Source organism: Armigeres subalbatus, chromosome 2, assembly GCF_024139115.2.
Source record: "Armigeres subalbatus isolate Guangzhou_Male chromosome 2, GZ_Asu_2, whole genome shotgun sequence".
NCBI classification, from domain to species: Eukaryota; Metazoa; Arthropoda; class Insecta; order Diptera; family Culicidae; genus Armigeres; species Armigeres subalbatus.
The window spans coordinates 332,946,785-332,967,612 of NC_085140.1; the positions used below are offsets into that span (position 1 = coordinate 332,946,785).

Below are 20,828 nucleotides of genomic sequence, written 5' to 3' on the forward strand. Positions count from 1 at the left end.
GTAGCATTTAAATCGGATTGGAATTAAATTGGATTTGGATTGCATTTAGAATGGATTTGGATTGAATTAAGATTGGATTGAATTTGGAACAGATTTGAATTAGATTTGGATTGTATTTGCATTGGAATCGGATTGGATTTGGATTGAATTTAGATTGCAATTGGATCGGATTTAGCTTGGATTTAGATTGGAGTTGAATTGGGTATGAACTGGATTTGGACTGCATTGGGATTGAATTTGAATTTGATTGCATTTTAATTAGGTTTAAATTGAGTTTGGAATAGATTTGAATAAGGTATGCATTTGCATTGGATTTTCATTGAATGTGGATTGAATTTAGATTGGACTTGGATTAAGTTCGGATTGGATTTAGATTAGATTAAATTTGGATTGGATTTGGATCGTGTTTAGATTTGATTAGGATTGAATAGGATCGGGATTGGATTTGCATTGTATTTGATTTAGTTTTGGATAAGATCTTGATTGTATTTGGATTATATTTAGATTGGATTTCAATAAGTTTTTTTTATTGTAACTAAATTTCAATTTGGTTGGATTGATTGTGGATTGAATTTGTATTAGAATTGGATTTGAAATGTATTTGCATCGATATCGGATTGGATTTAAATCTAATTTTGATGGGAGTTGGATTGAGTTTGGATTGAATTTGAATTGGATTGGATTTGGATTGGATTTAAATTGGATTTGGATTAGATTTGGATTGGATTTGGATTGGAATTGGATTTGGATTGGATTTGGATTGGATTTGGATTGGATTTGGATTGGATTTGGATTTGATTTGGATTGGAATAGATTTGGATTATATTTGGATTGGATTTAGATTGGAATTGGATTGGATTTGGATTGGATTTGGATTATATTTGGATTGGATTTAGATTGGAATTGGATTGATTTGGTTTTGGATTGGATTTGGATTGGATTTGGATTGGATTTGGATTTGATTTGGATTGGATTTGGATTGGAATATATTTGGATTATATTTGGATTGGATTGGATTTAGATTGGATTTGTATTGGGTTAGATTTGGAATATATTTGGATTGGATTTGGATTGGATTTAGATTTGATTTGGATTGGATTTCGATTGGATTTGGATTAGATTTGGATTGGATTTGGATTGGATTTGGATTGGATTTGGATTGGATTTGGATTGGATTTGGAATAGAATTGGATTGGATTCGGATTGGATTCGGATTGAATTAGGATTGGATTTAGATTGGATTTTAATGTATTTGGATTAGATTTGGATTTGGATTGAATTCCTATTCGATATTGGATTCGGATTGAGGTTGGACTAGATTTGAATTGGATTGCATTTTGATTGGTTTTAGATTGGAGTTGGATTGCATTTGAATTTGATTTAGATTGCATTTTGATTAGGTTTAGATTGGACCAAGTTTGGAACAGATGTGTAGTGGATTTGATTTGGAATTGGATTGCAATTTAATTGGATTTAGATTGGGTTGAATATGGATTAAATTTTGATTTGAATTGGATTGGATTTTGATTGGACGTGAGAAGGATTTGGATTTGGATTGGTTTGGATTGACTTTTGATTGAGTTTGGATTGGATTTGGATTAGAGTTAGATTGGATTTGGATTGGACTGAATTTTCGATTGGATTAGAATTTGATTGAATGGCTTGAATTTGGATTGAATTTTGGTTTGGGTTGGAATAAGATTGGATTAGTATTAGATTTAGCTTTGAACTGATTTTTATTGGATTTGTTGTATACTATTGGATGTTCAATTTGGAAATGAACTGCTAATATATTGGAACCTGAAGATCCTAGAAACGCAAGTGCGATAGTGGATAGATGGATGTGAATATCATGTGAATTTGTGATGCATTTGGACTGGATTCATTTGTTTAGATGTTATTTCAAAAGGATGAAATTTTGGTTAAATTTTAATTCCTTTGAAATATGTTGTGAATTGTGAATATATGCGTATAGAATACTTGACTCAGACTAGAGAATATCCAGCAATCTTGCATATGAAAGTGCAAAAAAAAACTAGCCTAAAAATAATATTCAAATGTAATTTAAACAAAACTGCCACATCTTAGAGAGTAGAGGTGAGCGGGATTGTAGTGATAGCAATAAGGTTATTAAAAAAATTAGGAAATTAAAGTTAAACAAAAAAAAATTATTTTAATGTACTGACAAAAAAAAGTACATACAAGGCACTTATTATAAATCTGCCCATATCACAAATTCTTGAACATGCGATGTAACCAAGTTATGAATGCTCAATGCGTATTACTGATAATTCGCCATGAAGTAGGCAATTATATTGCACCTAATGAACTTGAAGGCATTAATGGTAAAATATGGCAACAGGGTATGAATGCCACGAATGCAGTGCTAACTCATCACTAGCGAACCATGTCTCATATGTCCATAGATATGAGTAAAATGGTTCAAAAGATTCGAATTTTTGGCCGATGTGTTGAAGCACATCCAGCAGCTGGACCATCGACGGGCCAAGGCGGCCCATCCCAGGATCCACAGGAGTGGATCCGAAGGAGTTCCCGATGAGCGATGACATTCCGATGGTGAGTAAGCGGGTGGCACCGCCCTCTGCCAATATCGGAATGTCTCATCGGAGGTAGCAGCGAGCATCCGCTCCGATGCCAAGTAGTGGGTGGCACATGTTGTTGATGCAACGGTTAGTGACTAGGACCGGTCACGACAGTTCGTAATAAACTAAAGGCGGTGAAAGTTATTTCATGAAAATCAATGTTATTTTTGGTATTATTTACGAAAATAAAAAGAATTACAAATTTTTTTGGGGTGACAAAATCGGGTCGAAAACGTGACAAAATCGGGACGTGATAAAATCGGGTCGAAAACGTGATAAAATCGGGGGTAGACAAAATCGGGGAGTGACAAAATCGGGTCAACACTGTATATGTTCAGTGAGATTGAAAACGGACCAGTTCCCCTATATCCTGAAAATCAGGTCACGCATCAACATCAATAAAACGAAGCGGAGGGGCAGACATTCTAATTTTCAGATAAAGTTCATTTCCAATTTTTGCCTTTCTCTTACAACAAAGGTTATATGATTGCTCAGAAAAAATCTTTTTATAGAAAACACGGAGACCCATAGAGTTATATACCGATCGACTCAGTTCGACGAACTGAGGTGATGTTTGTATGTGTGCGTGTGTATTAACAGGCAACATATTTGAAAAAAATGTGATCCAGGGCCGGATTTAGACGGAAGGGGGCCCCGGGGCCAACAGCTTGTGGGGGCCCCAAAATGTACAAAAAAGGTTGGTTTTGGTACATAATATTTGTGGGGGCCCGGGGCCACGCCCCCCCGGCCCCCCGCTAAATCCGGCCCTGTCTATTCCCCTAAAGAAATTTGTTGACCTTTCGAATGTGATTTTTTCAATATATTTTATAATGCACGAAAAAGGCATCATCACTGCTAGGTGGATTAATCTTTTGTTTTCTTGTGAATTAGATAACTCTATTTTTTCAAATCGGCTTTACCACATATTTTGAAATCGTTAGATTCTTTTCGAAATATAATCATTCGAAGTCTTTCTGAATAATTCTGAATATTTCGAAATCATTCACTGTAAAAAACGAAGACAATAAAAAATAATTTATAGATCAGCTGAACAAAATCGAGTTTAAGGCAGTTACAAAACGAAGAAAAATTTCGCTTCCATATGTGTGGGCGGGATTTTTTGGATTCCGTTTTAAAAAAATTGGAACTTCGATTCGATTTAAAATACAATACGGTGGAAATCTCGAGAGTCTGTGCCATAAATCAGCCGAAAAATTAGCCAGGATTTGTTTTACTTTTCGCGACGAAATTGCATGAGTCCCTCCTTTTTGGAAGCACATGGGAACAAAATCGATGGACAAGATGAGGCTACTTTTAGCGTTACTTATCATTTTCGATCAAAAGGACTGTGAATTAATTAGATTTGACACATGTGCCAAGGCCAACCATATTCATGGAAATAATTAAAATTACATTTAATTAATGTTCTTTCCATGTTGAGATTCTTGTTATTCTTATCCGCAGTTTTTCCCTCACTTATTCATGGAAAGGAGCTTTACACGGAAAATCAATAATCCCACCCTACTGCTCTATTCGCATTTTTTCTACTTAACAATTAACATGATTTTTTCTTATCTCTATAATGCCCAGAAAGTTTTTGAATATTGGCCAGTTTAAGAGTGGATCAAAATAAAATCTCAGAATTCTCGCTTAACTTTTCAAAAGGACCTAAGTAACATTTTTTTCATGAATTAATTTGAATAGCGCAATCAACAGAACAACATGAAAGCTATTGATTGCAGTATTCAAATTAATTCATAAAAAAAATGTTACTTAGGTCCTTTTGAAAAGTTAAGCGAGAATTCCATATTTTTTTTAAATATTGAAAAATGTGTATTATTTTTGTTCCTTTGTGTTTTTATCCGCACCCTTTTAAGAATGAAATACTTTTAGTTTAGTATTTTTCCTCAACTTACTTAATACAACAGAATGTTATGGTGGTGAATGATTCACTCTAAAAAATTTCTCTAACTTTTAGAAATTTAATTCTAAAATTAGGCAAATACATTTTTTAATTTCCAAAGCTCTTGAATTTTGTCAAAAGAAAGGAACAAAATTTAACATCCGTTCATCACCGAGTTCCAATTGGCCGGTGAAGATTGATTTCACGGCTTCCGTAAAAGCCATCCTGAACTATGCCTGCGTATTCCTAAGGCAACATCCACGGCCCGCGATGCAGGACTCAATTAATGTGCGGTAGGTTATTTTTTTACAACTTTATTTCGATATGTGTCCTTTTTGCCCCTGTAGGGTGGCCTTCTTGCCTCGGGCCTTTTTTCCAATGAAAAAAAAAACACCAAAAGAAATATTCTTATTATGTCCACATTTATCATATGATTCATATCCATAACGATGTAGTTTCGTTGATAGCAATCTACATTACATTTTGCGTAAGATAAACGTTTGATTGAGTGGTGTTTTTACCATGAAATAGTTCAAAATGCTTAAGGTGACCTTCTTGCCCCGGGTTCCTCGACAGTCGTCTGCTGCTATTATTATGCCAGATGAAATACGAGTTACCATTACGAGCTTAATGGCATAATAAAGAATAAATTGATGTCAAAGTTTACTCATCTTCGTAAATTTGAATAATCTATGAATTATATCGCCGATCAATACTCTCAACGTTGTCTCGAATTCTTACTTACCAAATCCGTACAAAAATGTTTGAAATTCATTAAGGTTTAATTCCTATAGGGGGACATTTCAAAAAGAAACATTGCAGAACTCTCCTTACTGAAGAATAAGATTTATTCAAAGACATTTATTCCATCATGCATACTTACCATCCAAGCCTCTCGATTACCGAGTATTCCAGCGTCTTACAGCGTTTGTCGGAACCAATTCCTAGGGGCTTACTTGCCAATCGTGTTCCCTTGACGATCGAGCAACGAATCGTAAACCTCTCGAACCCACGAGACCATCGAACGTAATGACCACCGGTTTGACCCCTCTACCGTGTCTCAATCGTGGAATAGCTAAGGACCGATCAATCCGGTGAATATGTTGGCGGATGCGCAAGCAACGACAACCAATAGGCAATCGACATTAGTATTGCGCTGTAAACAATTGTTCACATATACAGGGAACGAGTTTTTGCGATACTTACCGATTGTTTAAAAGGTATTCAACGAATGCTCAAGTGGATAAACGTTCAAGCGAAACTAAACCAGACGATGGATCGACCTTTCCTGAACGTAACGTGTAAAGTGGTATGTCCCACACCATTAAGGCTTTCGGGTGAGTTCAAGCAAAAGCTGTTGCATATTGCCGCCCAACGGATAAAACGGTATTAGCTGAAAAGGTATGTTGACAGAAATAAACCAAAATTACACTTAAAAAATTACGTACAGAATGAAACACGCTCACGCCACCATGGGCTTAATTATTTTGCACAATATCTCTTCATTACATCAAATATTCAAACAATAAAAGGTTATCCATGAAAAGGCTTAATTTATAACCTGTTTGTACGGTTAAAAGTCCTCATGCCCTCTTAAAACTATTCGTTCAAACCTTTACATATTGACTGACAACTATTTCCCCTTTTGCATTGAAATTACTTCTTCTTTTTCTTGCTCTTGCTTTTCTTCTTCTTCCTTCTTTCGTCGTCGCTGGAGTCCGAATCACTGCTGTCGCTGTTCGATGAATATTTTTTGCTTTTCTTGGATTTTTTCTTGCTTGAAGCCTTCTTCTTATTTTTCTTCTTGGAACGATCAACGGAGGATGGTCTCGAGTCAGCGGAGGAATCTTCCGAGTAATGCTTCTTGTCCTTGTCTTTCCTATTCTTATCACTCGAAGATGCTGCTTTGGCTTTGGAAAGAGACGGATACTGGCGAGCCTGTGGACTCGAGTCGCGACGATTTCGGCTGCGTTCCGGCGAGCGTGATCTACGACGTTGTGGGGAACGACTCCTCCAAGATCGCCGTTCGGTTTCTGGACTCCGATCGCGACGCGGGTGGCGATCCCCTGAATTAGATTTCCGGCGGTAACTGAGACTGCGAGAACGGGAAGACCGACGACGTTCTCGAGAACGCGATCGACGTTGCTGACGATTACGAATAGGCGACCGTGATCGACGGCCTCCTCCACCGCCTCCACGACCACCTCTGTTTCGTTTTATAAAACTTGTCGGATAGGGACGATTCTTGTAGTCGAGTTTTCCTTGAACGACTCGGATGTCCCGTCCGTTACGTTCCTCATGGTAAGCGGAATTACTCTCCGACAATTGAATTCTTTTGTCTCTAGAACGACGGCCACTCCCACCTCCACCACCAGATTTACGCCATGGTGAACGTCCTCTACGACCACCACCGCCGGTTTGGCGACCGGGTGGACTACGTCTACGCCTTGGACTATGGGACTGCGATTTAGATCGTGATCGTGATTTGCCGGACGATCCCGAACTCGATGATTTTCTCAACCGACTTGGAGCCCTCTTCCGGCCTTTTCTGTTGTCCTTGTAATCAATATCCTTGAACGACTTGGCATCCTTTCCATCCATATACTCGATTCCTTTTCCTTTACCGCGCCAACGCACTTTTGCAACCGATTGGGAAAAGTCTACGTGAATGCGGCGATCATCAATCAATACGTTATCCATTTTAAAATAGGCATCTTCGCAGGATTTCTTGTTCTCGAATTCAATAAACGCATACTGCAGCGAATCACCGGAAACTTTATCTCGAATCACCTCACATCCTTTGATTTTCCCGAACCGACTAAAAATAATTTGCAAATCATCGTCCGTCGTTACCGGATTCAGCTTGCAGACAAACAAAACGTTCTCTGGAGGTGCGATGTCCGCATCCGGGATGTCCCCTACAATTTCCAGAATCGTCGCCCGCGCCATAGCTTCCTTTTCGGCAAGCATTTCGGCGATTTCTTCCGTCGTTTTACCTTCTGTATCATCGATATCCTCGTCGGCTGCGATCCTTCCTCCGACAAGCCGTTCCGCCGACGGCGAAGGTGATCTACTCGGCTCACGGAACCCTCTAGGATCATCGAACGGATCCTCCAGTACGACCGTGTGCGTTATCCTAATGTCCTTATACGGACGATGCTTCTCGTCGCAAATCGCCTCGTTCAGCTTCCTCAACACTTCGTGGCCTTCGGTGACTTCACCAATCACTACGTGGCCTCCACCGTCCAGCGAGGCCAAATCTGGCCCCAATGTGAAGAAAAACTGCGACCCAATCAAACCTTCCCCTGCACACACCATCGACAACAGTCCCGGTTCACCATGCTTAATTTTTGGCACGGTTTCACCTTCAAAGTACCTTTTGTGCTTCCCTTCTATGACTCCCCAGATTGAGGAGCCTCCTTCGCCGGAACCGCCGGGATCGCCCGTCTGGGCGATAAAACCATGCTGGATTGTGTGAAACAGATTGAAATTGTAGCATTTCAGCTTGCATAACTTCAGGAAGTTCAAGGCCGCACGGGGACGTTCCGTCAGATACAGGTCTACCGTGATGTCGCCTATGGTCGTTTCAATCACTACAGCCATCGTTGGGATAGGGGAAATCTTTTCTTCACACGCGCGAATACACGAAAATTATTCACTACTGTATCATTAGCACACCGATTGCAGCCGATCAAATGTTTCTGAGCACTTGAAGATAAATGAAAAACGATTCATTTATTAACTAATGGAAAGAATGATTTTTCCGCATTTTTTTGAAATCAATCACGAATGGAAAAAATGTTGGTTGTTCGTCAATCGTCAACAAAATGTCAACTGAAATCCCAGAATCATCCACCTAGCAGTGATGATCCCATTCTCGATTCAATCGTTTGGTTTCGCCTTGGTGTGAAACAAATTAAAAATAATTACCTATAAATAGTTAACGGATTTTGTAAACGCTTTATAGCAGACCGACAGACATTTTCTCAGTTCAACGAGCTGAGTCGATTGGTATATAAAACATCATTTTTTATGGGTCTTCTACGAGCCTTCTATAAAAAGTTCGATTTTTTAGTGAAATGATAGCCTTTCGGTTAAGCTTCTTTGTACGGAAAGGTAAAAAAGAACATGCGAGCGGTTCTCAGTATGGATATTTATGTGAGTATGGGTGCAGCATTGTGTATGTGTAGAAAAGTAGCGCAATATCAGTTTTTGACGTTTCGGAGGTAGGGATGAAACGATACCACTAAGGTATCGATATCCTAGGTATCGATATACTTTTACTTCACTACTAAAAGTCCACACATATTCATTGGCAGAAAACCATAGATTTAACTTATGATGAATATCAGCGCACACATAACCATTCTCCACGCGAACTACTAATAAAATATATATCCAAATAAACTTTATGTGTGGTCTCGAATTAGCAATTATATAATTTATGTGTGGTTCTTTATCAATTATATTAGGGTGGAGCTATTGCAAAAATTTATAACGGCGACACATATATCTTATGTAGATATTTTTGGCACACAGAAAAAAATTCCATGGTAACAATTACTATTTTGTAGACTACGCCATGTTTTTAAAACAACCACAAATTTTCAGTTAAATTAACCATGCATTCGGACAAATTCACCACTGATTCAGTTCATGTAACAACATTCCACCACGACCACAGTTGATTTTTACTGCGCGCATGGTAAAATCAAACGGGTTTGTTGTCTGCTGAAAATCGTCGGTGCGTATTCTTAAATTAACCCTCGGAATGGTAGTTTCGACCGCAACTTTTTTTTGCGTGCAGTGTTCAAAGTAGTATCGAATCAAAGTATCGATACCACTAAATATCGAAGAAAGTATCGAGTATACTCGTATCATACACTGAGGAAAATGGACCTACGATTTTCAATAAAACGCCTTATAGAAATTTGCCACAAGGAATCGGTATGAATTTCAATATGTTGCCTTATGAATGATGATTTTCATTAAAAAAAAAAGTGAAGTGCGGCAGACTGGATTCGAACCATGGACGTCGGGGTCGGGAGGCCGGTATGTAGACCACACGCCCATCGACGCTTGGGTATTCGAAGAGGTAACTGCGTATAAGAAGCATTGATGGTGGAATAATCAGTCGAATATTCATAAGGCGCCGGTTATGAATTTCGATAGTCCAGTTCACTGAGTGTATGAGATGAGTACTCAGGCTTTGGTCCGATTCGTGAATTAAAATCGAATTACACTTTAAAGTGACATTTTGTATATTTTCAAATAACCCTGCTCGCAGAGCAAGATTACTTTTGAATCATTTTTGATAGATGTTTTGTTGGTCCTGCTGGGTAGCACCAGCCATTCTTATGAGCGGAGGATTTCATAATTTCCGAACTGTCACTTTTAAGTTGAATTTGATTTTAATTCGCGAATCGGACCAAAGCCTCAATACTCATAGAAATTAAGCAATGGGACAAATAGACTTGATGTTGTTTTCAATGATTTTCCGAACAAAGTTCGAAATATTTTAGAGTTTTCTAAAAGTATACATCAAAATAGGTGAAAAGTCAAAATCCATAAAAACTAATCCAGGTTTCCACGCTCGGTAATGGCGGCTTGTTGGTGTGTAAAAATCAATAGGTCACTGTACTTTTTGACACTAGCTGGAGGAAAACTCACTGGCGAAAAGGCCTTTTTTCCCTTCCCCTCACCAAGGAACGCCAGTGGGCTTTCCTCCAGCTAGTGTCAAACAGTACAGTGACCGAATGATTTTTACACACCGACAAGCCGCCATTATAGAGCGTGGAAAGCTGGATATGGGACAATTATACATAGAAGGGCAGTGTGGAGCAAAATCGATTTTTCTGTACACGGACAGATAAATCAACCCAAACTTTGAGTTCAAGCTATATGAGAATATAGCAGAAAAAAAATACCCAAATTTGGGTAGTTTTCCCTGTTATTTCCATGATTGCTATCAAAACTAGAGCAAGATGCAAACACCTCACCGAGGTTGCTCAGCCCAATAACCCAAATTTGAGTAAATTCAATATTCTCTATTTTGGGTTGATTAAGGTCCGCTTTGGATAAATTAAACTAAGCTTTGGGTAAATTGTTTACATGGGATTAAAGGCAAACTACCTAGTGCCAGAACAGTTATTTTACTCAAATTTGGGTTATTGGCCCAAACCACGGTTTTGAGTACAAACAACCCACTTTTGGGTAGTTTTGGTTTTTAGTGTATAGGCAAAAGTTGCGCATCCGGTCAGATTTTGGGTGACTTTTTACCCAAAACGAAGTTGGTCCCATTACTTTGAGAGTGGTGCTGAGAGTGTATTACGTTGTGTGTGTGTGTGTACGTTGGTCAATGAGAGACATTTTTCATTGAAGCAAATAAACCGAGCAACGTGCATCTCTCGCGCGACACCATGAGCGCGTAGCTAACTGTAGTCGTAGTAGTAGTAGCTGCTGAGTGCCGAAGTCGGCGCTCTGTGGGGCAAGGTGGTGCTTTTCCATTCACGACGCAGTCAGACTTGTTCGGTTGCTTTCATGGTGTAGACGCGTTTGCATTTTGCTTCTCTTTTGTTTGTTGGCCGTCGTTTTTGCCCCGTAGCACTAGCAGACAGAAGTTCAGTCCTTACCGTCCTTACGGCCGACTGCTGCAAGCTCCAGTGTTGGTGGTGAGTGTTTGGCGGCAGTACGCGTGTGGAGTGTTTTAGCGATCGTCGTGCGGAGCTGCGTCTCATCTGCTCTTGAGGGGTGCATTTCTAGGGCACCTTCTTCCCCCGACTTTGCTCCGCGTCTATAGCCTTCACCGATATTGTGTTGCTAAAGCAGCTGCAGCAGGCAGCCTACTTCTCCGCCGCGGTCGCATAAATTCGAAGTGTTGTGAAAAAAAAGTGTACCTACACGTCGCGAAGCAGCGTGAAAGAAGAGTAGCAGAGCTCTCGTTTCGAAGGACTTTCCTTCTGTACCCGTGCGCACGTCCAAGCACTCGTCATATTATAGTCGGTACTAGTGGCGGGGCCGGGCACCAGACGTCGCGAGCTCGGCGTCGTTGACCTAGAAAAATTGGGACACGCTCTACGGACTACGGATCGATTCGCTCGCGGTGCCATCAGAAACAAGACCTAAGAGGTGCGTGAGACCAAGAAGTTTTTGTTTTGCCTTTCTCACTCAGTGGAAGAAGTTCTGCATCTTTTTGGCCTGCTTCGGTTCCGAAGAAGTACGCAAAATATTGGGATCAAAAGTGAGTGTGCTGAAGGGACAGGGCTGGTAGCGAACAACGCTGTTAAAGGGTGATTAGTGTCTATGTTTATAAAGTTGATGAAGATAGTTCCCATGATGTTGTGACTTTTATTAGATTACAACGTACATCCCCATAAACGTGTAGTGGGTTTGAAATACTTGGGGGTATTTTTTAGATTAAAAAGTTATATTATCACACTTTGATTTTAGATTAGACTCGCTCATATTGTTTACGGTATTCGGTAATTTACCTTTCAACAGCTGAAGCTCGGTAATCGAATTCAATACCGAACGTACGGTAAACGGCTATGTTTGATGATCTGTCAAAAACTACCGATTTTTTCGGTAATTCGTGCAACATTTTTACCGTAAGATTCTGTAAACTTGGTTGATTTGTTGATTCTTCCCCTTTTTATGCAAAGAATTATACTGCCGCTAACCGCAAGTCGAGCACATCTGTATATGGGCCTCTATATACAGATGTGCTCGACTTGCGGTTAGCGGCAGTATATTAGTCTGATGTATCGATTTATATTACGAATATTTCATCTAAAATCATAAAATATACATGAATATATTGCGCGTTTTGCACTTGATAAGAGTTCTGCGAGATTTTTTTTCTCACAGTCATCTTTTTCTCACACTCAATACACTCAAAAAAGTTTGATTTTCCGTGTATAATATTTGTGTGTGAGTGCTCAATCTGAAAACAAATAGACGTCAAATCATGGCGGGAATCGATTTTTTGTACACGCTTACATATGACTAACGAGTAATGGGTTATAATTGGGTAAATTTTAGTAACAAAAATCGATCAACCCGAAATGAGAGTGGGTGTGAGAAAATGAAGCGGGCAAATCACAATCTACACATAACTCTTCAAATTGGTGAAATCGGCAATAAATGAGGGAATACTTTTGCACAAAGTGAGAAAAGAAATATGCTGCTCTGTCTTAAGCGCGTTGTGTAGTAAAGCTTGACATCCACCGCTAGGTTCACTAGCGTTTCAAAATGCCTATATGTTATGTGAAGGTGTTGTTATGTTAATATGTTGAGCGTGAGGTGATCCAAAGGTGGCGGCAGCACTACGAAGAGCACCTAAATGGCGATGTGGCAGACGAAGATGGCGGTATAGTGATGGACCTGGGGGAACGCGCGCAGGACATAATTCTACCGGCTCCGGATCTCCAAGAAATCCAGGAGGAGATTGGCCGGCTGAAGAACAACAAAGCCCCTGGGGTTGACAAACTACCAGGAGAGCTATTTAAACACGGTGGTGAGGCACTGGCTAGAGCGCTGCACTGGGTCATTACCAAGATTTGGGAGGAGGAAGTTTTGCCGCAGGACTGGATGGAAGGTGTCGTGTGTCCCATCTACAAAAAGGGCGATAAGCTGGATTGTAGCAACTACCGCGCAATCACATTGCTGAACGCCGCCTACAAGGTACTCTCCCAAATTTTATGCCGTCGACTAGCACCAATTACAAGGGAGTTCGTGGGGCAGTACCAGGCGGGTTTTATGGGCGAACGCTCCACCACGGACCAGGTGTTCGCCATTCGCCAAGTACTGCAAAAGTGCCGCGAATACAACGTGCCCACACATCATCTATTCATCGACTTCAAAGCCGCATATGATACAATCGATCGGGACCAGCTATGGCAACTAATGCACAAAAACGGATTTCCGGATAAACTGACACGGTTGATCAAAGCGACGATGGATCGGGTGATGTGCGTAGTTCGAGTTTCAGGGGCATTCTCGAGTCCTTTCGAAACCCGCAGAGGGTTCAGAGCATGAAATATTCACTTTCATGAAGCATATTCGTTCCGACAATGTGAGCCACCCACCGCGAGTTGGCATCGGTGGTGACGAAATCGAGGTGGTAGAAGAATTTGTGTACTTGGGCTCACTGGTGACTGCCGAAAAAGATACCAGCAGAGAAATTCGGAGACGTATAATAGTGATTGGAAATCCTACATACTTTGGACTCCGCAAGACGCTCCGATCGAATAGAGTTCGCCGCCGTACCAAACTGACAATCTATAAAACGCTCATTAGACCGGTAGTCCTCTACGGACACGAGACCTGGACGATGCTCGTGGAGGACCAACGCGCACTCGGAGTTTTCAAAGGAAAGTGCTGCGTACCATCTATGGTGGGGTGCAGATGGCGGACGGTACGTGGAGGAGGCGAATGAACCACGAGTTGCATCAGCTGTTGGGAGAACCATCCATCGTTCACACAGCGAAAATCGGACGACTGCGGTGGGCCGGGCACGTAGCCAGAATGTCGGACAATAACCCGGTGAAAATGGTTTTCGACAACGATCCGACGGGTACAAGAAGGCGAGGTGCGCAGCGGGCAAGGTGGATCGATCAGGTGGAAGATGACTTGCGGACCCTCCGTAGACTGCGTGGTTGGCGACGTGTAGCCATGGACCGAGCCGAATGGAGAAGACTCTTATATACCGCACAGGCCACTTCGGTCTTAGTCTGAATAAATAAATAATAATATGTTATGTGAAAATATGCTTTACAGAATTTCGGTTATTTAAAGAGTTATTTACAGTACGAATGGTGATTTTTGTACTGTATTCAATATTTGTACTGTTTTACAGTAAGTACAAAAATAACATCAAGATACAAACTGTTGGTAAACAATTGACAGGAGAATGGTAGATTCAATAGTTGGTTCACGGTTGGATCAAACAACACAAAATTTGAGTTGGTTTTGATGTGGCATATCTTTCATTCCAGCAGTTGCTATCAAACACGTAGAAAGAAAACTTCATAACGATAGTAGTTCGATGCGGAGGAAGTCAACGTTAGGTTTGAGGTGTTGAAGCCAAATAGCCTTTCGGTACAACTTTGTTGCTGGAGAAAGGCAAAACAAGTATTTTGGCCATTATTTTTAAGGTCCAATATGGCCAATTTTCAGTAATTCAGTTTTTCGACCAAGTTTTCATTTAGCAGGTTCAATTATTCACAAATCGCATCGGATTTCCTTTAGCGCTCTTATTAAGGCTATCCTACAGCAAATGTATGCATGAATAGATATGAATTACGAACAAAATATCACAAGTCAGTCAAAAAGACGCTTGGTGCGCGACCATATAGCCTTTACGTATTATTTGTATACGAAAAAGGCAAATAAATATGTTGTAAAAAAATGTATGTACATCATTGGTCCTTATTACCCACCCAAACGTGTCCGTTTTACCCCAACATGGTCTTATTTCTTAGAAAATTCCTTAGGCTAAGATGGGGCCTTCCTTAGTCGTGCGATAAGATGTGCGGATACAAAGCAAGGCCATGCTGAAGGCGACTGGGTTCCATTCCCGGTCCGGTCTAGGAAATTTTCGGGTTGGAAATGTTCTCGACTTCCCTGGGCGTAAAAGTATCATCGTGTTAGCCTCATGATATACAAATGCAAAAATGGTTACTTGGCTTAGAAACCTCGCAGTTGATAACTGTGGAAGTGCTTAATGAATGCATGCAATTAATGAATGGTAAAATATGTCGTAAAAGGGATTCAGTTAGCCTTGCGTGCAACGGCGTAGGATTGCCAATCCGGAGATGGCGAGTTCGATTCACGATACGGTTAGGGTTGGAAACATTTTCGACTCCCTGGGTATAGTGTATCCATTGTACTTGCCACACAAGATACATACTCATGCAATGGCGGGCATAGAAAAACTTTCAATTAATAACTGAATAATGTTAATAAGACCAAGTTCCAGTTGGAATGTAGATCCATAGAAGAAGAAGAAAACATGCCGTACTCATAATCTGAAACAAGGAATTAGATCCAGTTGAGGAAGCATCAAAATTGTAACGATTTAGCTCAAACGGGACCCCAGTCCGTTTTACCCACCCTGTACATTTTACCCCACCTCTCTTAGATGGATATTGTCAATTGTGCTGACTGGTTCCGCTCCATCATACGTGGACGGTAGATTGACAGGTTTGTTGTCCTTCCATACTACTGCACTTACTTGGAAACCATCTACTACAGTTGTAAGATATTCCTTGTAAAATCCTCTAGGAATATTCTTCATAATTTCCTTCTTATATGGTAGTTTCACATTTTTCAATCTATACTGTACCGAGGGAATGGATGCCTTCTTTGGCAAGATGTATACTCAGAGAAAGGGATGTTTAAAAGTCGTCAAAGTACAAAATCTGGTTTACGTTACGCGGCAAGGGTTCAGCCTTATAATAACATTTCCGGTTTCTCCCTAGTTTGGATCACGCGGTAGATCCATAAGTTTATTGCTTACAGATTAAACTTCGAAGTCATGAGCAGAGCCATTTATGCTACAAAAGACAAACAAAATTTGAAACTTTTCCAAAACGTTCTCTAAGTAAAGGATTCTATAATTGGTCGTATTTCAAAGAGTCTGTCGTATTGAGGGGGTGTTCCTTGGCGAATATTTCTTCATTGTTGTTGAAATGAAGAACAGATCCAATTTCGAGAAATGCAGTCTGAGAAATAGTTGATCGAATAGGGTTTTAACCATGTTCGCTATTCCAATATGACTTCATATTCGGAAACTTTGCAACCGAACTGTCTATCTATATACCCAGATATTTATTGAAATCGGTTCTTGTTATGCTTACCGGATTGGAGTTCTTCGTATCAGCTACACAAATATTGCTTTCTCTCAGGTCCGTTGTGAAGAAATACGAGAAAAATTCGTTCGGCGTATCGCATTTCTACAGCTCATCAGGTAATCTGGTATCACCCTGAAAAATTATCTCATCTTGATCGAACTGTTATGTGTCCATTCCTTTAGACAGGATTAGCAATATTTTTCCTCAAAGGTTTGACTGAGGGTCCGGCTCTTTCAGTAGTGATGAATTTTATCATCGGATAGTTCTTCCGGGTCAGACTGTGCAGCGGCATCGTCAAATTCGGAGTAGTTGTCCTCGAGATCCTTTATGAGTTTGTATAGCGCTCATGCTCATCCTCAACATATGAATCCGATTGGTCAAAACCGTCCTCCGAATCATCAAGTTTCTCCAAATATCGACGAATTCTTACCAAGAAGAAATGCGAAAATGCTATAAAGGCGCAATGTTGTTTTAAAACAACATACAATTTTGGGACAGGAAATAGTAGTTTGTGCAACAAGTTGCAAAGAGATGATTTTTTTCAGCACGAGTTGTACGTTAGTTTAGCAAAATGTAGTCATGTAACTACTGTTCTGATGTAATTTTTTCATTATAACACCCAAATGAGTATTATAATGAATATTATGCAACCCATTTGAGTTGCATAATGTTCATTAAAGCACCCATTTCGTTGGTATGAAAAAGTAGGCCGTTTTATCACTCAAATACGAACTGTAAACCAGATATTATGATCAGGAATTGCAAAAACGTAATTTTCGTTGCTTCTTTCGCAAAATTGTTATCATTCCCTCTTAAGTGAAATATTCCCTGTATGGTAAGAAAATCGGAAAATTGTTTTCAATCAAATTGCAATATTTGCAGTTATGACTCATTTAGACTAGTGCGCATGATAGTGTAACATTTGTCATCATTTTTAGTAAAAAAATGAAGAAAAATGTGGTGGACGATTTCAGCCTGAATCCGACTCACGAATGACGCATTTGGGCCTCCAAACAAAAAATAATTTTGGGTGCGATTTTTATCATTTTGGTACACTTCGAGAGAAAGAAGAGAAAGGCAAACATTAATGACCGCAAATCACTAACAATACAGTTCCACGCTACCAGCCCTGTGATGGTGACCGAATTTCGTGATCGTTTTCAATAGCCACAGCGACGAAAGAAGAGTATCAACATTCAACAGAAACAGTGCAACTATACAAAGTGACCATAGCCAGCCGGCCGTGTGTGAGACAGAGCATAAAAAGTGGGAACCTGCTTGCTGCTACACTTACTAAGGTGGACCAAAAACGCAGAATCTAGTTCTTTAGTAGCCCCATTGTTTGGTCGGTTGGTCGGTCCTCCGGACACGAGTGTGGGGGACCTTGACTGGGGCTTGGGGCGAGTGCGTCTCTCGTTGCTGTAACAAGTACCAGCCAGCAAACGTGCGAGCCAGCGGCAGCAGCAGCAGCAGAGGCCCCGTCATCACAGCCGAGTGTGCCACCACGCGACCCAATCAACGAAAAAGAGGACAAGGTAAGAGTGCTCTCGAAATCAGCTCAGCTCTCTGGGGCTCGGGCCCCCGATTGATGGGGGCCTGGGGATGGAGGGTGGTTTTGCTCGGGGGATGGAGGTTGTGCATTGCATTGGATGTTTAACGTGCGGGGAGACCTCGTTAGTTATATCTATGGAACAGACCAGCGACCCCGAAGCGAAGGTGACGGCGAGAAATTGGAGTGAAAGTTGACATTTTTTCTCGCTTTTTTTGGGGTGCGATGTGGAACACAATCGGTTGGTTGGTTTGGCGGAGTTGGAGATGAGAATATAGACTCTCGTCGGTGAGCTTCGTCGCTTTATTATGAGGTCATGAGGTCGGGGTTGCAGCTGCAGCCGCACTGTTGGCACCACCTTTGGCATTAAACGCGCATCGTGTATTTATCTGGTTCATTGGCTTTTGCTGGACATTGAAATTGAACTGAAGCAAGATAAGAGTTCGCCAGTTGCTGAGCGAATTTAGAGCACAATTCACGAATGTAGGTCTTGACATATGAATCGATTCGGACGATTTGTATTTCCTTGACCTGATTTATAACCGTAGGTACAATTTCAGTGTCGGTTCTTGACACATAATTTGAATTGTTATTTGCAAAAATAATCGAGCTTATATGCTCATAGCCCAACCTTACTACAGAAGCAATACACAGCACTTAGGTACGTAACAAAAATTGAACATGTTTTGTAGCTTCTTTCAGGGTCACCAGCGAACCGGGAAAACCGGGAATTGAAAATCACTGGAGAAAATGTTATATACCCTAGACATATATTTATAAATATAAATTTTCCTGTGAGTGTTTAAAAAAACAATATCTGATTAAATCTGATTTGAGCTATCCTTTATTTTTTATTATCTCAATCGTTTCCTATTATATAGCCAAATATTGCAACATTCCCAAGCCATTAAAAAGCTTCTTGTTTTAGGTATTGAATAAAAAAGAAGAAAGATTTCTCAGAATAATACATAATTAGTATAACAATATTATGACAATTTAATTTCACTTTATTGAATGTTGAACAAAATAAGGAATAAAAATTATTTACGTCGTATAGAAAACCAATTTTTTGGTTGGTTTTATTATTGATGTCGGAGGTAATAACTTTTACAGTTGTTCTCGGCGCAATCGTTGGACAGCTTTGAGCTAGTCGCTTCAATTAGCACTTCAGAATAATGTTCAACTTTCGATGAGTTGCTGGTTGGGAAAACTCGAGGATCTAATAACTGATGAAGCTTAATTGCGTAGAAACAGACAATATACATCAAAAGGCATTATTGACTATTCGAAATTAATGATCAAATGAAAATTTTGGGCGAACAACCCATTGCTCAAACCCGCCGTACTTGGAACTCCACCCAGCTTTTCAGCGTCGATGGTAGCCAACTCCCCAATACCTATGTTGCAAACTATTTCAAACACATCTAACACTTAATAGTAAATCACTAAAAATAAGCTACATTTACCACCTAGTCCAAAAATCCACAAATAATTGTTCTTGCTGGTTCGGCAGTGGTCTTGTTGTGTAGGGGTTAACACGCCTATCATGAGAATAGAAGGTTCAGGGTTCGAGTCCCTTTAAGACACGTGATTTCTTTATCGCAAATTTCATATCATTTTGTCCATTTCAAAACATGTGCTGTGCATATGCCCAGCCAAGATATTTAGTGACCAGGACAGCAGTTTTAACTTTAAGTATGTATGCCAGAAAAAACATCCAAAATATCGAGATTACATGCGATCCTACTTCGGATATTCTTAAGAATCCCTTGGGTATTTACTTCATGATTTCCTTCAGATATACCTTCTTATATTTTAGGAATATTCATCTTGATGTTATTTCAGAAATATATCCAGAAGAATCCTCCACAACTTTTTTGTTATAAGTACTTTGAATAATAATTAAGCAAACACTTTCAAGAATTTCTACGGAAAGTCGTATAGAAACTTCTTCAGGTTTTCTATGGAAATTCCTCTTGCATAACTATTTCTAAAATTTTTCCAAAAATTCTTTTGACCAATACTCCTGGAATTTCTTCAAAAAATGCTCTGGAGATGAATCCAGGATTTTTTTTAAATTGATTCAGAATTTTCTTATTAGCAATTCCTCCGGAACTTCCTTCACGAATTCCTTCCATTTTTTTTCAGGAAACCCTTAGGAATTCCTTCAGGATTTCTTCCGGACATTTATTAAAAAATTCCTTCAAGAATTATTTCACCGATATTGACTGTGAAAATCTCTGTTAAAGTTCTTAAGCTGAAATATCGACTAAATTGAGTAAATTGGCGTATGTTTACGGCAGCGAATCATTGAAAACGAATCATTGAAAAAAAATTATTCACACTTGGCATCCACAAACAAGTTTGACGGTTCGTGACATGGTAGAAGAAAACCGTGTTCGAGAGCAAACTGTTCGTTACGTTTACTCATATGAGTGCATTGTGTGAAAAAGAGAGAAGTTTAAAAAAGTCTCACAATTTATTCGAATAAAAAACTCAGTTTCACGTGACTCATTAATGGGCGACCCCAATGAGTCCTACACAACACCAAACATTCGTGATTTACCACCACTCCGTAACATTCTTGTATGGTAAAATATTTTTTGTAGTATGAACAGTTCCCAAATGACACACACCGTTACATCCCCAATTTTGTTACGCTATTCAAGTACAAGCCCTAATTTACTTGAAAGAAACTTTTTCTTTTCTAAGAAATTTCTAAATCATTCTGTATCAATAAACCGAAAGCTTTTCATCCCTTATTTCAGAAGCACATTCAATTCGCGTAACGCGACACCATATTTTTGTACGTAGTGTAACTTCATGAAAAATGCTCCGATATCGGATCTTAATACACGAAAAGAAAGCTCTTGACGAGTACTAAGAGAATCCGAAATATTATTTTTCCAACGTTTGTACTT

The 20,828-nt window shown here is 39.8% G+C and overlaps 3 protein-coding genes across 12 annotated transcripts in view; 2 read left to right on the plus strand and 1 right to left on the minus strand.

Moving 5' to 3' along the window:
* The window catches only part of LOC134212785 (histidine-rich glycoprotein-like), a 299,313-nt gene that overhangs the window by 42,176 nt on the left and 236,309 nt on the right, over window positions 1-20,828 (plus strand). The window lies entirely within an intron of this gene.
* Window positions 5,989-8,345, minus strand: LOC134212776 (peptidyl-prolyl cis-trans isomerase sig-7). Its single transcript, XM_062690931.1, has one exon. The coding sequence runs from the start codon at window positions 8,107-8,109 to the stop codon at window positions 6,163-6,165; it is 1,947 nt and encodes a 648-aa protein (XP_062546915.1). The 5' UTR covers window positions 8,110-8,345; the 3' UTR covers window positions 5,989-6,162.
* LOC134212777 (zinc finger protein 236-like) overlaps window positions 11,020-20,828 on the plus strand; it is a 33,393-nt gene continuing 23,584 nt past the window's right edge. For 2 of the 10 annotated variants that reach the window (XM_062690932.1, XM_062690942.1), the window contains exons 1-2: window positions 11,184-11,634; window positions 17,526-17,893. The gene's annotated coding sequence lies outside the window, so the exon portion shown is untranslated. The other 8 variants (XM_062690934.1, XM_062690936.1, XM_062690933.1 and 5 more) reach the window with 8 other exon arrangements.

Coding starts and splice junctions, on each gene's coding strand:
- LOC134212776 (XM_062690931.1), bottom strand. CDS start 8,109: ATGGCTGTAGTGATTGAAACGACCATAGGCGACATCACGGTAGACCTG.